General features: G+C 45.8%; 1 protein-coding gene across 1 annotated transcript; it reads right to left on the bottom strand.

Moving 5' to 3' along the window:
- Positions 1–204: 204 nt before the first annotated feature.
- Positions 205–18,413, bottom strand: LOC149444309 (uncharacterized). The gene is made up of 2 exons (XM_089654695.1): positions 18,328–18,413; positions 205–2,133 (listed from the first exon to the last, which is right to left on the bottom strand). The coding sequence occupies exons 1-2, from the start codon at positions 18,389–18,391 to the stop codon at positions 887–889; spliced, it is 1,311 nt and encodes a 436-aa protein (XP_089510821.1). The 5' UTR covers positions 18,392–18,413; the 3' UTR covers positions 205–886.
- Between the last annotated feature and the right edge of the window lie 711 nt (positions 18,414–19,124).

Here is a 19,124-nt window from a genome sequence, read left to right as displayed (position 1 = left end):
TTATCACGTTTTATCCGCACTTGTTACTTTATGGACTTATTAGTACTTGTTATAAAAGGTTTTTTGATTGCTATCAAGGACACTTAACACCAGTCTATTTATTATGTGTGTATCACCATTTTTAGATCACTAAGGTGACTCATACACTAGTATTGTCCACGTTGTTACCACGGTTCTGATTAGCACTATATTGTTATGTATATTTTGGTTTGTTGATTTATTAGCACTTTGAGTGTTTGGATACATTTATTTTTATTCACTTTTGTAGTTAGCGCTGCACCATTCATTTTCAATTGTTTTCTTGATCTGATTGATATTATCATTGGGTGTTGGCCGCTATTGGTTAGGGGATTTCCGTATCAGCAAAGGAGGATTTTTAGTTTTTCTTTTTACCCCCCAATAAGTACTGACCCCGGTCTGATCTGTCTACCCCGTTATAATTGCATTCTCCCCCCTCCATCCTAGTTTATATACTCCTCCAGTCTTCCCATAAACCCCTCCCCCAGCACAGCAGACCCCCATCCATGTAGGTGCAAACCATCTCTAATATATAGGCTGCACCCCAATGAGAGTCAGCCCAGTGCTCTAGGTCAGGACTCCATTTTTATTCTTCTCCTGCCATCAATGGCCGACCCGGTCCCACACTTCATCCATGTCTTTGGGGACCTCTGATCTCCTCATTGACTGTTTCTTCCATGATGAAGATCAGCTATTTAGTATATCTGAGGTGTATATCAGGGTGTGCTTCTTCCCCACATGAGAGCTGGGATGTCCAGCAACATTCATCTAGAAGACATTTCCCGCACTCAAGGCACTAATACACCTCCAGGGTTGTGTGGGACCCCTGATGTACAGGAAGACAGGACTTCACTGAGGAACATTTCCCTCACTCAGGACAGGAAAGTGGCTTCTCCTTCATGTGCAGTCTCTGATGTCTGGAAAGATGGGACTTTTGTGAAAAACATTTCCCGCAGTCAGGACAGGAATACGGCTTCTCCCCTGTGTGAGATCTCTGATGTATGTAAAGATGGGACTTCACTGAAAAACATTTCCCACACTCAGGGCAGGAATACGACTTCTCTCCTGTGTGAGATCTCTGATGTGTGTTAAGACTGGACTTCTCTGAAAAACATTTCCCACACTCAGGGCAGGAATACGGCTTCTCCCCTGTGTGAGATCTCTGATGTGTGTTAAGATGGGACTTCACTGAAAAACATTTCCCACACTCAGGGCAGGAATACGGCTTCTCCCCTGTGTGAGATCTCTGATGTATGTAAAGATGGAACTTCGCTGAAAAACATTTCCCACACTCAGGGCAGGAATACGGCTTCTCTCCTGTGTGAGATCTCTGATGTGTGTTAAGACTGGACTTGTCTGAAAAACATTTCCCACACTCAGAACAGGAATACGGCTTCTCCCCTGTGTGAGATCTCTGATGTATGTAAAGATGGGACTTCACTGAAAAACATTTCCCACACTCAGGGCAGGAATACGGCTTCTCTCCCGTGTGAGATCTCTGATGTCTGTAAATACTGGACTCATCTAAATAACGTTTCCCGCACTCAGGGCAAGAATACGGCTTCTCTCCCGTATGACATCTCTTATGACTATGAAGTTTGGACTTCATCAAAAAACATTTCCCGCACTCAGGACAGGAATATGGCTTCTCCCCCGTGTGAGATCTCTGATGTGTGTAAAGATTGGACTTCTGTGAAAAATATTTCCCGCACTCAGGACAGGAATATGGCTTTTCCCCCGTGTGAGATCTCTGATGTATGTAAAGATTGGAGTTAACTGAAAAACATTTCCCGCACTCAGGACAGGAATATGGCTTCTCCCCAGTGTGAGATCTTTTATGCCTATTAAGATGGTATGTAGAACTGAACCTCTTCCCACACTCAGTACAGGAGAAGCTCTTCCCTGTTGGAAGGCCGGCCCGGTCCCGCACAGTCTGAGGTTCCTCAGGATACAAGGAATCCGATGGTCCATCTACACTGGGTGGTGCCGGGTGGACATTGGAGGGAGCCGGGTTTTCTCCTGGACTATACTGTGTGATGTCCTCATCTTCTACTTTCCAGTCTGGAGACAAAGTGAGACAATCCTCGGAGGTTTTCCTCATCTCCCGGCCATGGACTAAAATACAAAGACAAAGAGGATTACTAGACAGGAGCTGATTGGTTCCCCCAAACCAGGTCTCCGCCCACATCAGGCAGCTTGGTCTCTGAGGAGCTTACAATTCCACCCTCAAGGGAACTAGGAAATGGCTCCTCTGATCTCCTACCAGGTCATTTCTTTATTCATGGACCTTAGTCAGAGAGTGAGGAAACAACCAGAACAGGGACAGTGATGAGGGGATTATAGGATGAGGGTCCCCACCCCCTCTATCACTCATCGCCATCTTCCCAACACAAGAAGTACTGCACTTCCTTATTTAGACCATGAATTAGTCATGAATAACAGCGGGGCTGAGCCCCACCAGAGGTCAGAGAGTGAGGATGGGGGGAGAACAACCAAGATGAAGACTGGACTGATCCTGAAGACCACCATCATTGGGGTATTGACTCCTCCCTCATTATTACTTTCTGTTTAAGGGTCCAAATTTGGAGGATGTTATCACATTATTATCACCATGTAAAAGTCTGTGCTCCAATCACATCATCCGATATAAAATGTCCAGCTGGGAGGAAATGGGGGGAACAAAAGAGAATCCATATTATGTGTATATATAGCAGTGGGGGGGAGGGGGAGAGCAGAAGTCAGGAGTATGAAATGTACAACACAGAGTATATAGTGCAGGGGTCAGGAGTATGTAATGTACAACATAGAGTATATAGTGCAGGGGTCAGGAGTATGTAATGTACAACATAGAGTATATAGTGCAGGGGTCAGGAGTATATAATGTACAACATAGAGTATATAGTGCAGGGGTCAGGAGTATGTAATGTACAACATAGAGTATATAGTGCAGGGGTCAGGAGTATGTAATGTACAACATAGAGTATATAGTGCAGGGGTCAGGAGTATGTAATGTACAACATAGAGTATATAGTGCAGGGGTCAGGAGTATGTAATGTACAACATAGAGTATATAGTGCAGGGGTCAGGAGTATGTAATGTACAACATAGAGTATATAGTGCAGGGGTCAGGAGTGTGTAATGTACAACATAGAGTATATAGTGCAGGGGTCAGGAGTATATAATGTACAACATAGAGTATATAGTGCAAGGGTCAGGAGTATGTAATGTACAACATAGAGTATATAGTGCAGGGGTCAGGAGTATGTAATGTACAACATAGAGTATATAGTGCAGGGGTCAGGACTATGTAATGCACAATAGAGTATATAGTGCAGAGGTCAGGAGCATGTAATGTACAACATAGGGTATATAGTGCAGGGGTCAGGAGCATGGAATGTACAACATAGAGTATATAGTGCAGGGGTCAGGAGCATGTAATGTACAACATAGAGTATATAGTGCAGGGGTCAGGAGCATGGAATGTACAACATAGAGTATATAGTGCAGGGGTCAGGAGTATGTAATGTACAACAGAGTATATAGTGCAGGGGTCAGGAGTATGTAATGTACAACATAGAGTATATAGTGCAGGGGTCAGGAGTATGTAATGTACAACATAGAGTATATAGTGCAGGGGTCAGGAGGATGTAATGTACAACATAGAGCAGCAATGGGCAAACTACGGCCCGCGGGCCGTATACGGCCCGGCGGACCTTTTAATCCGGCCCGCGGAGCTAGGCTCCCGCAAGGCCAGTGGTCGGCAAGCCGCGGCTCTTTACAAATTTAGATGCGGCTCTCCTGTGTGCCGGGCGCCCGCTCCCCTCCCTCCTCTCCCCTCCTCTCCTCTCGGATGGCCGCCCCCCCTCTCGGATGGCCGCCCCCCTCCCTCCTCTCGGACGTCAGGACTCTGCAGCTGTCAGGATGTAGGCGGGGCAGCCAGGATGTAGGCGGGGCAGCGTGACAAACTCCTCTCACAGTCCTCCCTGAAGACCAGAACGGCGCGGGAATACGAGAGGAACGCGCGGACCAAAGGTAAGTGAATTGACACAGGGGGGGGACTTACTATATGGGGGACTTACTATATGGGGGATGAATTACTATAGGGGGGACTTACTATATGGGGAATGAATTACTATATGGGGGACTTACTATATGGGGAATGAATTACTATATGGGGGACTTACTATATGGGGAATTAATTACTATATGGAGGACTTACTATATGGGGAATGAATTACTATATGGGGGACTTACTATATGGGGAATTAATTACTATATGGAGGACTTACTATATGGGGAATGAATTACTATATGGAGGACTTACTATATGGGGAATGAATTACTATATGGAGGACTTACTATATGGGGAATGAATTACTATATGGAGGACTTACTATATGGGGGATGAATTACTATATGGAGGACTTACTATATGGGGAATGAATTACTATATGGAGGACTTACTATATGGGGGATGAATTACTATATGGGGGATGAATTAATATGGGGGATGAATTAATATGGGGGATGAATTACTATGTGGGGGATGAATTACTATGTGGGGGATGAATTACTATGGGGGATGAATTACTATATGGGGGATGAATTACTATAGGGGGGATGAATTACTATGGGGGACGAATTACTATATGGGGGACGAATTACTATATGGGGGACGAATTACTATATGGGGGATGAATTACTATGGGGGATGAATTACTATATGGGGGATGAATTACTATATGGGGGATGAATTACTATATGGGGGATTAATTACTATGGGGGATTAATTACTATGCTTACTATGGGGGAATATTACTATACTTACTATGGATGACACATACACATCATTCATCTACTCTTGGTCCGGCCCCCGGGTCCAATATATGAACCCATTGCGGCCCTCAAGTCAAAAAGTTTGCCCACCCCTGACATAGAGTATATAGTGCAGGGGTCAGGAGTATGGAATGTACAACATAGAGTATATAGTGCAGGGGTCAGGGGTATGTAATGTACAACATAGAGTATATAGTGCAGGGGTCAGGAGTATGGAATGTACAACATAGAGTATATAGTTCAGGGGACAGGAGTATGTAATGTACAACATAGAGTATATAGTGCAGGGGTCAGGAGTATGTAATGTACAACATAGAGTATATAGTGCAGGGGTCAGGAGTATGTAATGTACAACATAGAGTATATAGTTCAGGGGTCAGGAGTATGTAATGTACAACATAGAGTATATAGTTCAGGGGTCAGGAGTATGTAATGTACAACATAGAGTATATAGTGCAGGGGTCAGGAGTATGTAATGTACAACATAGAGTATATAGTGCAGGGGTCAGGAGTATGGAATGTACAACACAGAGTATATAGTGCAGGGGTCAGGAGTATGTAATGTACAACATAGAGTGTATAGTGCAGGGGTCAGGAGTATGGAATGTACAAGTTATATAGTATAAGGGTCAGGACTCACAGTATTAGTATTCTGTAATCAGTGGAAGTTTAAATGTTTACTGTAGACAACATGTAGAGGTGATCTGGGATTAAACCATCAAGAAACAGGTTAGATTGGAGGTGAGCAAATCATTGGACAGAGGGGTGGACGTGGAATACTTGGACAGAGGGTTGGCGGTGGACGTGGAATACTCGGACAGAGGGTTGGCGGTGGATGTGGTATACTTGGACAGAGGGTTGGCGGTGGATGTGGTATACTTGGACAGAGGGGTGGACGTGGTATACTTGGACAGAGGGGTGGACGTGGTATACTTGGACAGAGGGGTGGCGGTGGACGTGGTATACTTGGACAGAGGGGTGGCGGTGGACGTGGTATACTTGGACAGAGGGGTGGCAGTGGACGTGGTATACTTGGACAGAGGGGTGGCGGTGGACGTGGTATACTTGGACAGAGGGGTGGCTGTGGAGGTGGTAAACTTGGAAAGTGGGGTGGCGGTGGACGTAGTATACTTGGACAGAGGGGTGGCGGTGGATGTGGCATACTTGGACAGAGGGGTGGCTGTGGAGGTGGTAAACTTGGACAGAGGGGTGTCGGTGGACATCGTATACTTGGACAGAGGGGTGGTGGTGGACGTGGTATACCTGGAAAGAGGGGTGGCGGTGGATGTAGTATACTTGGACAGAGGGGTGGACGTGGTATACTTGGACAGAGGGGTGGACGTGGTATACTTGGACAGAGGGGTGGACATGCTATACTTGGAAAGAGGGGTGGCTGTGGAGGTGGTAAACTTGGACATAGGAGTGTCGGTGGACGTGGTATACTTGGACAGAGGGGTGTCAATGGACGTGGTATACTTGGACAGAGGGGTGGCGGTGGACGTGGTATACTTGGACAGAGGGGTGGCTGTGGACATGGTATACTTGGACAGAGGGGTGGCGGTGGAAGTGGTATACTTGGACAGAGGGGTGGCGGTGGACGTGGTATACTTGGACAGAGGGGTGGCGCTGGCCGTGGTATACTTGGACAGAGGGGTGGCGGTGGATGTGGTATACTTGGACAGAGGGGTGGCAGTGGACGTGGTATACTTGGACAGAGGGGTGATGGTGGACGTGATATACTTGGACAGAGGGGTGATGGTGGACGTGGTATACTTGGACAGAGGGGTGGCGGTGGACGTGGTATACTTGGACAGAGGGGTGATGGTGGACGTGGTATACATGGACAGAGGGGTGATGGTGGACGTGGTATACTTGGACAGAGGGGTGGCAGTGGACGTGGTATACTTGGACAGAGGGGTGATGGTGGACGTGGTATACTTGGACAGAGGGGTGATGGTGGACGTGGTATACTTGGACAGAGGGGTGGCTGTGGACATGGTATACTTGGACAGAGGGGTGGCGGTGGAAGTGGTATACTTGGACAGAGGGGTGGCGGTGGACGTGGTATACTTGGACAGAGGGGTGGCGCTGGCCGTGGTATACTTGGACAGAGGGGTGGCGGTGGACGTGGTATACTTGGACAGAGGGGTGGCGGTGGATGTGGTATACTTGGACAGAGGGGTGGCAGTGGACGTGGTATACTTGGACAGAGGGGTGATGGTGGACGTGATATACTTGGACAGAGGGGTGATGGTGGACGTGGTATACTTGGACAGAGGGGTGGCAGTGGACGTGGTATACTTGGACAGAGGGGTGATGGTGGACGTGATATACTTGGACAGAGGGGTGGCGGTGGACGTGGTATACTTGGACAGAGGGGTGGCAGTGGACGTGGTATACTTGGACAGAGGGGTGATGGTGGACGTGGTATACTTGGACAGAGGGGTGATGGTGGACGTGGTATACTTGGACACAGTTCCCCACACACAACTAATGTGTAAGGTAAAGTCTATGGGCTGGAACAATGCAAATGTAAATGGATAGAAAACTGGCTGAAAGATCGTATTCAGAGAGTAGTGGTTAATGATTCATACTCTGAATGGTCTAGGGGTGTCAGTGGGGTACCCCAAGGTTCAGTGTTATTAGTGGGGTACCCCAAGGTTCAGTGTTGTGTACCCAAAGGTTCAGTATTAGTGGGGTACCCCAAGGTTCAGTGTTATTAGTGGGGTACCCCAGGGTTCAGTGTTGTGTACCCAAAGGTTCAGTATTAGTGGGGTACCCCAAGGTTCAGTGTTATTAGTGGTGTACCCAAGGTTTAGTGTTATTAGTGGGGTACCCCAGGGTTCAGTGTTATCAGTGGGTTACCCCAAGGTTCAGTATTAGTGGAGTACCCCAAGGTTCAGTGTTATTAGTGGGGTACCCCAAGGTTCAGTGTTATCAGTGGGGTACCTCAAGGTTCAGTGTTTTTGTTGGGTTCACCAAGGTTCAGTGTTATTAATGGGGTACCCCAAGGTTCAGTGTCATCAGTGGTGTACCCCAAGGTTCATTGTTTGTGGGGTGCCCCAAGGTTCAGCATTCTCAGTGGTGTACCCCAAGGTTCAGTGTTATTAGTGGTGTACCCCAAGGTTCAGTGTAATTAGTGGGGTACCCCAAGGTTCAGTGTTATTAGTGGGATACCCCAAGGTTCAGTGTTATTAGTGGGATACCCCAAGGTTCAGTGTTAATAGAGGGGTATCCCAAGGTTCAGTCTTATTAGTGGTGTACCCCAAGGTTCAGTGTGATTAGTGGGGGACCCCAAGGTTCAGTGTTATTAGTGGGATACCCCAAGGTTCAGTGTTATTAGTGGGATACCCCAAGGTTCAGTGTTAATAGAGGGGTATCCCAAGGTTCAGTCTTATTAGTGGTGTACCCCAAGGTTCAGTGTGATTAGTGGGGGACCCCAAGGTTCAGTGTTATTAGTGGGGTACCCCAGGGTTCAGTGTTATTAGTGGGATACCCCAAGGTTCAGTGTTATTAGTGGGATACCCCAAGGTTCAGTGTTAATAGAGGGGTATCCCAAGGTTCAGTCTTATTAGTGGTGTACCCCAAGGTTCAGTGTGATTAGTGGTGTACCCCAAGGTTCAGTGTGATTAGTGGGGGACCCCAAGGTTCAGTGTTATTAGTGGGGTATTACGGGGTTCAGTATTATTAGTGGTGTACCCCAAGGTTCAGTGTGATTAGCTGGTTCCCTCCCAGCCTATGGCCAGATGGTGGCCGGGCGAGCTCCTCGTGCCTCTGGTTGGAAGCCAAATGGCATCCTTCTAGGCATGCGCAGTTTGCATGCCCACAGAGCCACGCAGTGGTGCAACCTGTCACCGGCCATATACCTCGGACACGGCCAATGACAGATCTGTGTACTGGCTCCTTTGTCAGTACCATGTGACCTGCTGTGACCAATCACTGCAGGTCACATGACAATTGTATACAATGGATGGCTTCATTTTCTTCCCAAAAGAAGATCAAAAATTTTGAAAAAAAAAAGTTTTTCTTTGTTTCTGTTATAAAAGTTTGCAAATAAATAATTGTTCTTCATAAATTTAGGCCGAGATGTATTCTGCTACATGTCTTTGGTGACAACAACCCAAATTAGGATGTATTATTTAGTTTGTAGGAAAGTTATAGAGTTCACAAACTATGGTATAGATCTGAAAATTGATCAATCCTGAAGTACTGACAGCCAATCTAAGTTCTTGAGGTCAAAGAATGTCAGGACAGTACAGATATCCCCCAAATGTCAGGACGGTACAGATATCCCCCAAATGTCAGGACAGTACAGATATCCCCCAAATGTCAGGACAGTACAGATATCCCCCAAATGTCAGAACAGTACAGATATCCCCCAAATGTCAGGACGGTACAGATATCCCCCAAATGTCAGCACAGTACAGATATCCCCCAAATGTCAGGACGGTACAGATATCCCCCAAATGTCAGCACAGTACAGATATCCCCCAAATGTCAGGACGGTACAGATATCCCCCAAATGTCAGCACAGTACAGGTATCCCCCAAATGTCAGAATGGTACAGATATCCCCCAAATGTCAGAACAGTATAGATATCCCCCAAATGTCAGGGCGGTACAGATATCCCCAAATGTCAGGACAGTATAGATATCCCCCAAATGTGAGGATGGTACATATATCCCCCAAATGTCAGGACAGTATAGATATCCCCCAAATGTCAGGATGGTACAGATATCCCCCAAATGTCAGGATGGTACAGATATCCCCCAAATGTCAGGACAGTATAGATATCCCCCAAATGTCAGGACAGTACAGGTATCCCCCAAATGTCAGGACGGTACAGATATCCCCCAAATGTCAGAACAGTACAGATATCCCCCAAATGTCAGAACAGTACAGATATCTCCCAAATGTCAGAATGGTACAGATATCCCCCAAATGTCAGGACGGTACAGATAGCCCCCAAATGTCAGAACAGTACAGATATCCCCCAAATGTCAGGATGGTACAGATATCCTCCAAATGTCAGGATGGTACAGATAACCCCCAAATGTCAGGACGGTACAGATATCCCACAAATGTCAGTGGGGTACCCCAAGGTTCAGTGTTATTAGTGGGGTACCCCAAGGTTCAGTGTTGTGTACCCAAAGGTTCAGTATTAGTGGGGTACCCCAAGGTTCAGTGTTATTAGTGGGGTACCCCAGGGTTCAGTGTTGTGTACCCAAAGGTTCAGTATTAGTGGGGTACCCCAAGGTTCAGTGTTATTAGTGGGGTACCCAAAGGTTCAGTGTTATTAGTGGTGTACCCAAGGTTTAGTGTTATTAGTGGGGTACCCCAAGGTTCAGTGTTATTAGTGGGGTACCCCAGGGTTCAGTGTTATCAGTGGGTTACCCCAAGGTTCAGTATTAGTGGAGTACCCCAAGGTTCAGTGTTATTAGTGGGGTACCCCAAGGTTCAGTGTTATCAGTGGGGTACCTCAAGGTTCAGTGTTTTTGTTGGGTTCACCAAGGTTCAGTGTTATTAATGGGGTACCCCAAGGTTCAGTGTCATCAGTGGTGTACCCCAAGGTTCATTGTTTGTGGGGTGCCCCAAGGTTCAGCATTCTCAGTGGTGTACCCCAAGGTTCAGTGTTATTAGTGGTGTACCCCAAGGTTCAGTGTAATTAGTGGGGTACCCCAAGGTTCAGTGTTATTAGTGGGGTACCCCAAGGTTCAGTGTTATTAGTGGGATACCCCAAGGTTCAGTGTTATTAGTGGGATACCCCAAGGTTCAGTGTTAATAGAGGGGTATCCCAAGGTTCAGTCTTATTAGTGGTGTACCCCAAGGTTCAGTGTGATTAGTGGGGGACCCCAAGGTTCAGTGTTATTAGTGGGGTACCCCAGGGTTCAGTGTTATTAGTGGGATACCCCAAGGTTCAGTGTTATTAGTGGGATACCCCAAGGTTCAGTGTTAATAGAGGGGTATCCCAAGGTTCAGTCTTATTAGTGGTGTACCCCAAGGTTCAGTGTGATTAGTGGTGTACCCCAAGGTTCAGTGTGATTAGTGGGGGACCCCAAGGTTCAGTGTTATTAGTGGGGTATTACGGGGTTCAGTATTATTAGTGGTGTACCCCAAGGTTCAGTGTGATTAGCTGGTTCCCTCCCAGCCTATGGCCAGATGGTGGCCGGGCGAGCTCCTCGTGCCTCTGGTTGGAAGCCAAATGGCATCCTTCTAGGCATGCGCAGTTTGCATGCCCACAGAGCCACGCAGTGGTGCAACCTGTCACCGGCCATATACCTCGGACACGGCCAATGACAGATCTGTGTACTGGCTCCTTTGTCAGTACCATGTGACCTGCTGTGACCAATCACTGCAGGTCACATGACAATTGTATACAATGGATGGCTTCATTTTCTTCCCAAAAGAAGATCAAAAATTTTGAAAAAAAAAAGTTTTTCTTTGTTTCTGTTATAAAAGTTTGCAAATAAATAATTGTTCTTCATAAATTTAGGCCGAGATGTATTCTGCTACATGTCTTTGGTGACAACAACCCAAATTAGGATGTATTATTTAGTTTGTAGGAAAGTTATAGAGTTCACAAACTATGGTATAGATCTGAAAATTGATCAATCCTGAAGTACTGACAGCCAATCTAAGTTCTTGAGGTCAAAGAATGTCAGGACAGTACAGATATCCCCCAAATGTCAGGACGGTACAGATATCCCCCAAATGTCAGGACAGTACAGATATCCCCCAAATGTCAGGACAGTACAGATATCCCCCAAATGTCAGAACAGTACAGATATCCCCCAAATGTCAGCACAGTACAGATATCCCCCAAATGTCAGCACAGTACAGATATCCCCCAAATGTCAGGACGGTACAGATATCCCCCAAATGTCAGCACAGTACAGGTATCCCCCAAATGTCAGAATGGTACAGATATCCCCCAAATGTCAGAACAGTACAGCTATCCCCCAAATGTCAGGACAGTACAGGTATCCCCCAAATGTCAGGACGGTACAGATATCCCCCAAATGTCAGAACGGTACAGATATCCCCCAAATGTCAGAACGGTACAGATATCCCCCAAATGTCAGAATGGTACAGATATCCCCCAAATGTCAGGACAGTACAGATATTCCCCAAATGTCAGGATGGTAAAGATATTCCCCAAATGTCAGGATGGTAAAGATATCCCCCAAATGTCAGGACGGTACAGATATCCCCCAAATTTCAGGATGGTACAGATATCCCCCCAAATGTCAGGATGGTACAGATAACCCCCAAATGTCAGGACGGTACAGATATCCCACAAATGTCAGAACGGTACAGATATCCCCCAAATGTCAGGATGGTACAGATATCCCCCAAATGTCAGGACGGTGCAGATATCCCCCAAATTTCAGGATGGTACAGATTTTCCCCAAATTTCAGGATAGTACAGATATCCCCCAAATTTCAGGACGGTACAGATATCCCCCAAATTTCAGGATGGTACAGATATCCCCCAAATGTCAGAACAATACAGATATCCCCCAAATGTCAGGACGGTACAGATATCCCCCAAATGTCAGGATGGTACAGATATCCCCTGAATGTCAGGACAGTATAGATATCCCCCAAATGTCAGGAAGGTACAGATACCCCCCAAATGTAAGGACGGTACAGATATCCCCCAAATTTCAGGATGGTACAGATTTTCCCCAAATTTCAGGATGGTACAGATTTTCCCCAAATTTCAGGATGGTACAGATATCCCCCAAATTTCAGGACGGTACAGATATCCCCTAAATGTCAGGACAGTACAGATATCCCCCAAATGTCAGGACGGTACAGATATCCCCAAATGTCAGGACAGTATAGATATCCCCCAAATGTCAGGATGGTACAGATATCCCCCAAATGTCAGGACAGTATAGATATCCCCCAAATGTCAGGATGGTACAGATATCCCCCAAATGTCAGGATGGTACAGATATCCCCCAAATGTCAGGACAGTATAGATATCCCCCAAATGTCAGGACAGTGCAGATATCCCCCCAAATGTCAGGACGGTACAGATATCCCCCAAATGTCAGAACAGTACAGATATCCCCCAAATGTCAGAACAGTACAGATATCCCCCAAATGTCAGGACGGTACAGATATCTCCCAAATGTCAGAATGGTACAGATATCCCCCAAATGTCAGGACAGTACAGATATCCCCCAAATGTCAGGACGGTACAGATATCCCCCAAATGTCAGAACAGTACAGATATCCCCCAAATGTCAGGATGGTACAGATATCCTCCAAATGTCAGGATGGTACAGATAACCCCCAAATGTCAGGATGGTACAGATAACCCCCAAATGTCAGGACGGTACAGATATCCCCCAAATGTCAGGACGGTACAGATATCCCCCCAAATGTCAGGACGGTACAGATATCCCCCAAATGTCAGGACGGTACAGATATCCTCCAAATGTCAGGATGGTACAGATAACCCCCAAATGTCAGGATGGTACAGATATCCCCCAAATGTCAGGATGGTACAGATATCCCCCCAAATGTCAGGACGGTACAGATATCCCACAAATGTCAGAATGGTACAGATATCTGCCACATTTTAGTTTGGGTACAGTGTTGTATGACTGCGCAATTGTCATTCAAAGTGTGAGAGCGCTTGTAACGGACATGTAAAATTTATTGTAACAGACATGTAAGATTTGAGTGGAAATATGGTATCAGCCATAACAGGTGAGTAGATTAGATTATGTCAGGCCCTTTCATTACAAAGGTGTGTGCAGGAACAGTCTGGTCATTAAGGATGTACATTGAGCCCCTGGGCAGTAGGGAAATGAATAGAAGATACAAACAAATGATCTGGGATCAGAGGTGTATGTATACACAATTACTCCATAGGCCTTACAGACCCAATCATCATTTAGCATTAATTAGTCTAAAGCCCCGCCTCCTGGAGGTGACACCTTTTGTGTGTCAATCAGGTTATCACCTTCTGGGGAAACCAGTGACAGCAGACTGTCTGCCTTTTGTGGAAAGCTCTATAAGTAATATTCACATCAAAGAAGTATGTTTAATCTCTTATAAAAGCCAAAATATTAGTTGGAGAGATATGGAAATGCTTCCTTTGTGCAGACCATTCTGTGCACTACATTTACATATAAGAATCATATTTGTGGCTTGGGGAGGAAGCCAGGGAAATGCATGGAATGATTAGATGACGCGGGGGTGCGACAGTCGGATGGTGTTTGGTACTGTTGCGATCGGGCTGACGCGCTGGTGTCAGAAATCCAATCCCCGACTTGGTGTTCAGGCCAGTCTCGGCCCAATTGAACTTGGGCAGGTCCATACACAGTGCCTCTTGTGGGCAGGTCAGGACCACTTCCCCCAGAGTCAATTGGCCGAAGACTAATGTCCCGCCCATGTCCAAATCGCCATAAATTGAACGCACGGACATTTGGACAGTGTGATTCGTACGGAGCTGGTTCGATTGACTAGCGGATTGCCAAGTTTCTGGCTTGCTCCAGCCGCTGAGTAAAGTGTTATTCTGTCTTTTTATTCCCTTTTATTTTATAGTAATTAGTCATTTGTGTGTCTTCTTATATCTGTTGTATTTTCTGTAACTTGTTATATTTTGTACATATTTTATGCACTGCCCACTTTGGGAAATTAAATCTTAAAATTAATTAGTGAACTTCTGTGTATTTAAGCACTGTGCTCATATCTTCGGAGAGACTAGATCGATGAGACTAGATCGGAGAGATTAGATTGGAGAGATTAGATTGGGTTAGATTGTATTGTATTTTAGTGCCTTTAAAACGCTCGGTCAAGCTCATTGCCAATCTGTATGCAACTGCACTGTGAGTGGGCAGATTGCACGCAGATTGCAAAGGTAACAGATCTGCCAGACGGAGATCTGTGTGGGTGGGGTGTCTCAACAGACCGTTCTGCGGATAAACTGTTGGGTGGTGGCAGGCTACCTTTGTGGTGCGTCTGGTGTGGGGGTGTGTGGACAGTGGAAGGGTTATCAACACCGGGGTTCAAGCTAGGATAGCTGAAGGGACCTTTAGAAGGGTGTGTGATTACTAAGCTGGTCCTCAACTCTAATCAGGGCACCAGGTTGTATGTAAGATCGTATCTGCCAGTGTGTGGCCGACCAGCTGGATTGGAGTGGAGTCTCCATCTGGTGGTGGCCAGAGGTAGTGCGGGCTGTGAAAAGGTATCACGGCTGATCTTATATACGGTTTGAGGTATTTAAGTGTAAATTCCCTTTATTATCCCCTCCTTACCACCCTGTCGCAGCCGCACGCGTGCGTCACGGTTAGCTAGTCGCTGTGGGCGTGGCGTGTGGTGGACACGTGACAGGGTGATCGTTTTAATGGATCCTTGACAGCGCTGAAACCTGAAAATTGGCCTGGGCAGGAAGGGGGTAAAAGTGCCCGGTATGGAAGGGGTTAGTGGGATATTACGGGGTTCAGTGTTATTAGTGGGGTACTCAAAGGTTCAGTGTTATTAGTGGGGTACTCAAAGGTTCAGTGTTATTAGTGGGGTACCCCAAGGTTCAGTGTTATTAGTGGGGTACCCCAGGGTTCAGTGTTATTAGTGGGGTACCCCAAGGTTCAGTGTTATTAGTGGGGTACCCCAAGGTTCAGTGTTATTAGTGGGGTACCCCAGGGCTCAGTGTTATTAGTGGGGTACCCCAAGGCTCAGTGTCGGGACCCTTACTTATTAATATATATATAAACAATATGGGGTGTGAGATTATAAACCCCATTCCAGTCTTTGCAGATGACACCAAGCTGTGCCGGGGAATAACGTCCTTACAGGATGTCTCCAACTTACAAGCCGACCTCAATGCTCTGTGTAATTGGGGGACTATGGGGCCAATGAGGGCTAATGGTGATACATGTAAGGTTCTGCACTTGGGGGGGCTAAGAATATGCATCATACATACTAGGGGGGTACAACTGGGGGGTCAATGGTGGAGAAGGATCTGGGGGGGGTCAATGGTGGAGAAGGTTCTGGAGGGAAATGGAGAAATATCTGGGGGTCAATGGTGGAGAGGGATCTGGGGAGGTCAATGGTGAAGAAGGATCTGGGAGGTGAATGGTGGAGAAAGATCTGGGGGGCGAATGGTGAAGAAAGATCTGGGGGGCCAATGGTGGAGAAAGATCTGGGGGGCCAATGGTGGAGAAAGATCTGGGGGGCCAATGGAGGAGAAATATCTGGGGGGGGTCAATGGTGAAGGATCTGGGGGGGTCAATGGTGGAGAAGGATCTGGGGGGGTCAATGGTGGAGAAGGATCTGGGGGTTCTAGTAGATCACAAGTTAATATTGACATGCAATGCCAAGCTGTGGGTTCTAAAGCGAACAAAATCCTCTCTTGTATTAGGAGAGGTATAGACTCCAGAGAGAGAGATATCATCCCCCCCCCCCCCCGGGTACAAATCATTAGTAAGACCTCATCTGGAATATGCAGTTCAGTTTTGGGCTCCAATTCACAAAAAGAACATTGGGGAACTGGAGGAAGTACAGAGAAGGGCAACCAAACTGATACGAGGCATGGAGGAGATCAGCTATGAGGAAAGATTAGAGGAACTGAATGTATTCTCTACTGAGAAGAGGAGATTAAGGGGGGGATATGATCTCCATGTATAATACATAAGGGGGGGATATGATCTCCATGTATAATACATAAGGGGGGATATGATCTCCATGTATAATACATAAGGAGGGATATGATCTCCATGTATAATACATAAGGGGGGGATATGATCTCCATGTATAATACATAAGGGGGATATGATCTCCATGTATAATACATAAGGGGGGGATATGATCTCCATGTATAATACATAAGGGGGGATATGATCTCCATGTATAATACATAAGGGGGGGATATGATCTCCATGTATAATACATAAGGGGGATATGATCTCCATGTATAATACATAAGGGGGGGATATGATCTCCATGTATAATACATAAGGGGGATATGATCTCCATGTATAATACATAAGGGGGATATGATCTCCATGTATAATACATAAGGGGGGATATGATCTCCATGTATAATACATAAGGGGGGGATATGATCACCATGTATAATACATAAGGGGGGATATGATCTCCATGTATAATACATAAGGGGGGGATATGATCTCCATGTATAATACATAAGGGGGGATATGATCTCCATGTATAATACATAAGGGGGGATATGATCTCCATGTATAATACATAAGGGGGGGATATGATCACCATGTATAATACATAAGGGGGGGATATGATCTCCATGTATAATACATAAGGGGGGATATGATCTCCATGTATAATACATAAGGGGGGAATATGATCTCCATGTATAATACATAAGGGGGGATATGATCTCCATGTATAATACATAAGGGGGATATGATCTCCATGTATAATACATAAGGGGGATATGATCTCCATGTATAATACATAAGGGGGATATGATCTCCATGTATAATACATAAGGGGGGGATATGATCGCCATGTATAATACATAAGGGGGGATATGATCTCCATGTATAATACATAAGGGGGATATGATCACCATGTATAATACATAAGGGGGGATATGATCTCCATGTATAATACATAAGGGGGGATGTGATCTCCATGTATAATACATAAGGGGGGATATGATCACCATGTATAATACATAAGGGGGATATGATCTCCATGTATAATACATAAGGGGGGATGTGATCTCCATGTATAATACATAAGGGGGGATATGATCTCCATGTATAATACATAAGGGGGGTTGCTGTAGCAAAATCCTGGATTCTTTCTTGGATACACAGAATATAACATTTATAGGGAACATTGGTCCAGGAAATATCCGATTGCCTCTCGGGGGGTCAGGAAGGAATTTTTTCCCCTGCAGGAGCAGATTGGATCGTTCTTTGCTGGGTTTTTGCCTTCTGGTGGATCAGCTGTGGGTGTCGGATTATAACTTTTATTTTTAATGGTACAACTAGATGGAATGTCTTTTTTCAGCCAGACTAACTATGTAACTATGTAGGTCCCACACCGCTGCCTCCCATCTCCTGAGACTGCACTCAGTGACTTGGGTCTGAGACACTACAGACATATCCCTCCACCCGGCACAGCCAGCAGATAACAGAGAAGGTCCCCTGGAGGAGTCAGGCACAAGGCAGGAGACCCCAGTCACATGTCCTGGGTGCCTACATTATGCAATGCTTATAGTAAAAACCCACATTTTGCTGCCAGCTGAACCCCAGAACCTCCATAAATCCAGTCTAGATACATAAATTGTGTCTGCAGCACAGAGAAGGAAGATTATCCGAGAGAAATCCAGGAATACAGGACGGGGAACACAGCTCAGGAAAGTGACCAGGGGATTACAGGCTGATATCACCCAGTCCCCGCCCTACTCTGGACCAATCAGTGAGCAGTATGGGTGGAGGAATGGATTTAGTGTTCATGACCCACCTGTGCTAATCTCTGTAGGAGTGTCCTCCTCTATAAATGTCCCCGTTATTCCATCCTCCTCCATAGACTGCTGATCATCCCTCACATACGCCTCTTCTTCTTCTGCTTTCACCTCAACTTTTATATCTATCAGATCTTCACCCTAAACCAAGAAAAAAATCATCTGTTAAATATAAACTCACATGAAAAATGCACAAATTTTCTCCATGAGACCATTCTCTAGATGCTCTATCCCAACCTTGTAATGATGATCTTCCTGTGTGGAATCCCAGGAATACAGAGGATGGGGACATCTCTCTGGTGGGTTCCTGGTATTAGGTGGCTCCATCATATCCTTGTGTCCTTCTGAAAACTCCTCCATCACTCCATACTCCTCATCCTCCTCTTTATACTCTTCTTTAACATCAATATTATAATCCCCGAGGATTCCACTCTGAATATATAATAAAAATGACATCAATGGTAACAATGCAGATAATGTACAGATCCTAATGATACTATCAGTGATTGTTCCTCATCTACCTGATGATGGTGAGGGATGGTGTGACCTTCCTGTGTGGAATCCCGGGAATACAGAGGACGGGGACATCTCTCTGGGGGGTTCCTGGTATTAGGTGGCTCCATCATATCCTTGTGTCCTTCTGAAAACTCCTCCATCACTCCATACTCCTCATCCTCCTCTTTATACTCTTCTTTAACATCAATATTATCATCCCCGAGGATTCCACTCTGAAAGATATAATAAAACATTCATTGTAACAAACATGCTGTGTATAAATCACAACTACCAGTAATTG

Source organism: Staurois parvus, unplaced genomic scaffold (genome assembly GCF_062004578.1).
Source record: "Staurois parvus isolate SC_StPar_1 unplaced genomic scaffold, SC_StPar_1.0 ptg000790l, whole genome shotgun sequence".
Classification (NCBI taxonomy): Eukaryota; Metazoa; Chordata; class Amphibia; order Anura; family Ranidae; genus Staurois; species Staurois parvus.
Note: the sequence above shows the minus strand (reverse complement) of the source record. Positions and strands in the feature narration are given on the sequence as shown.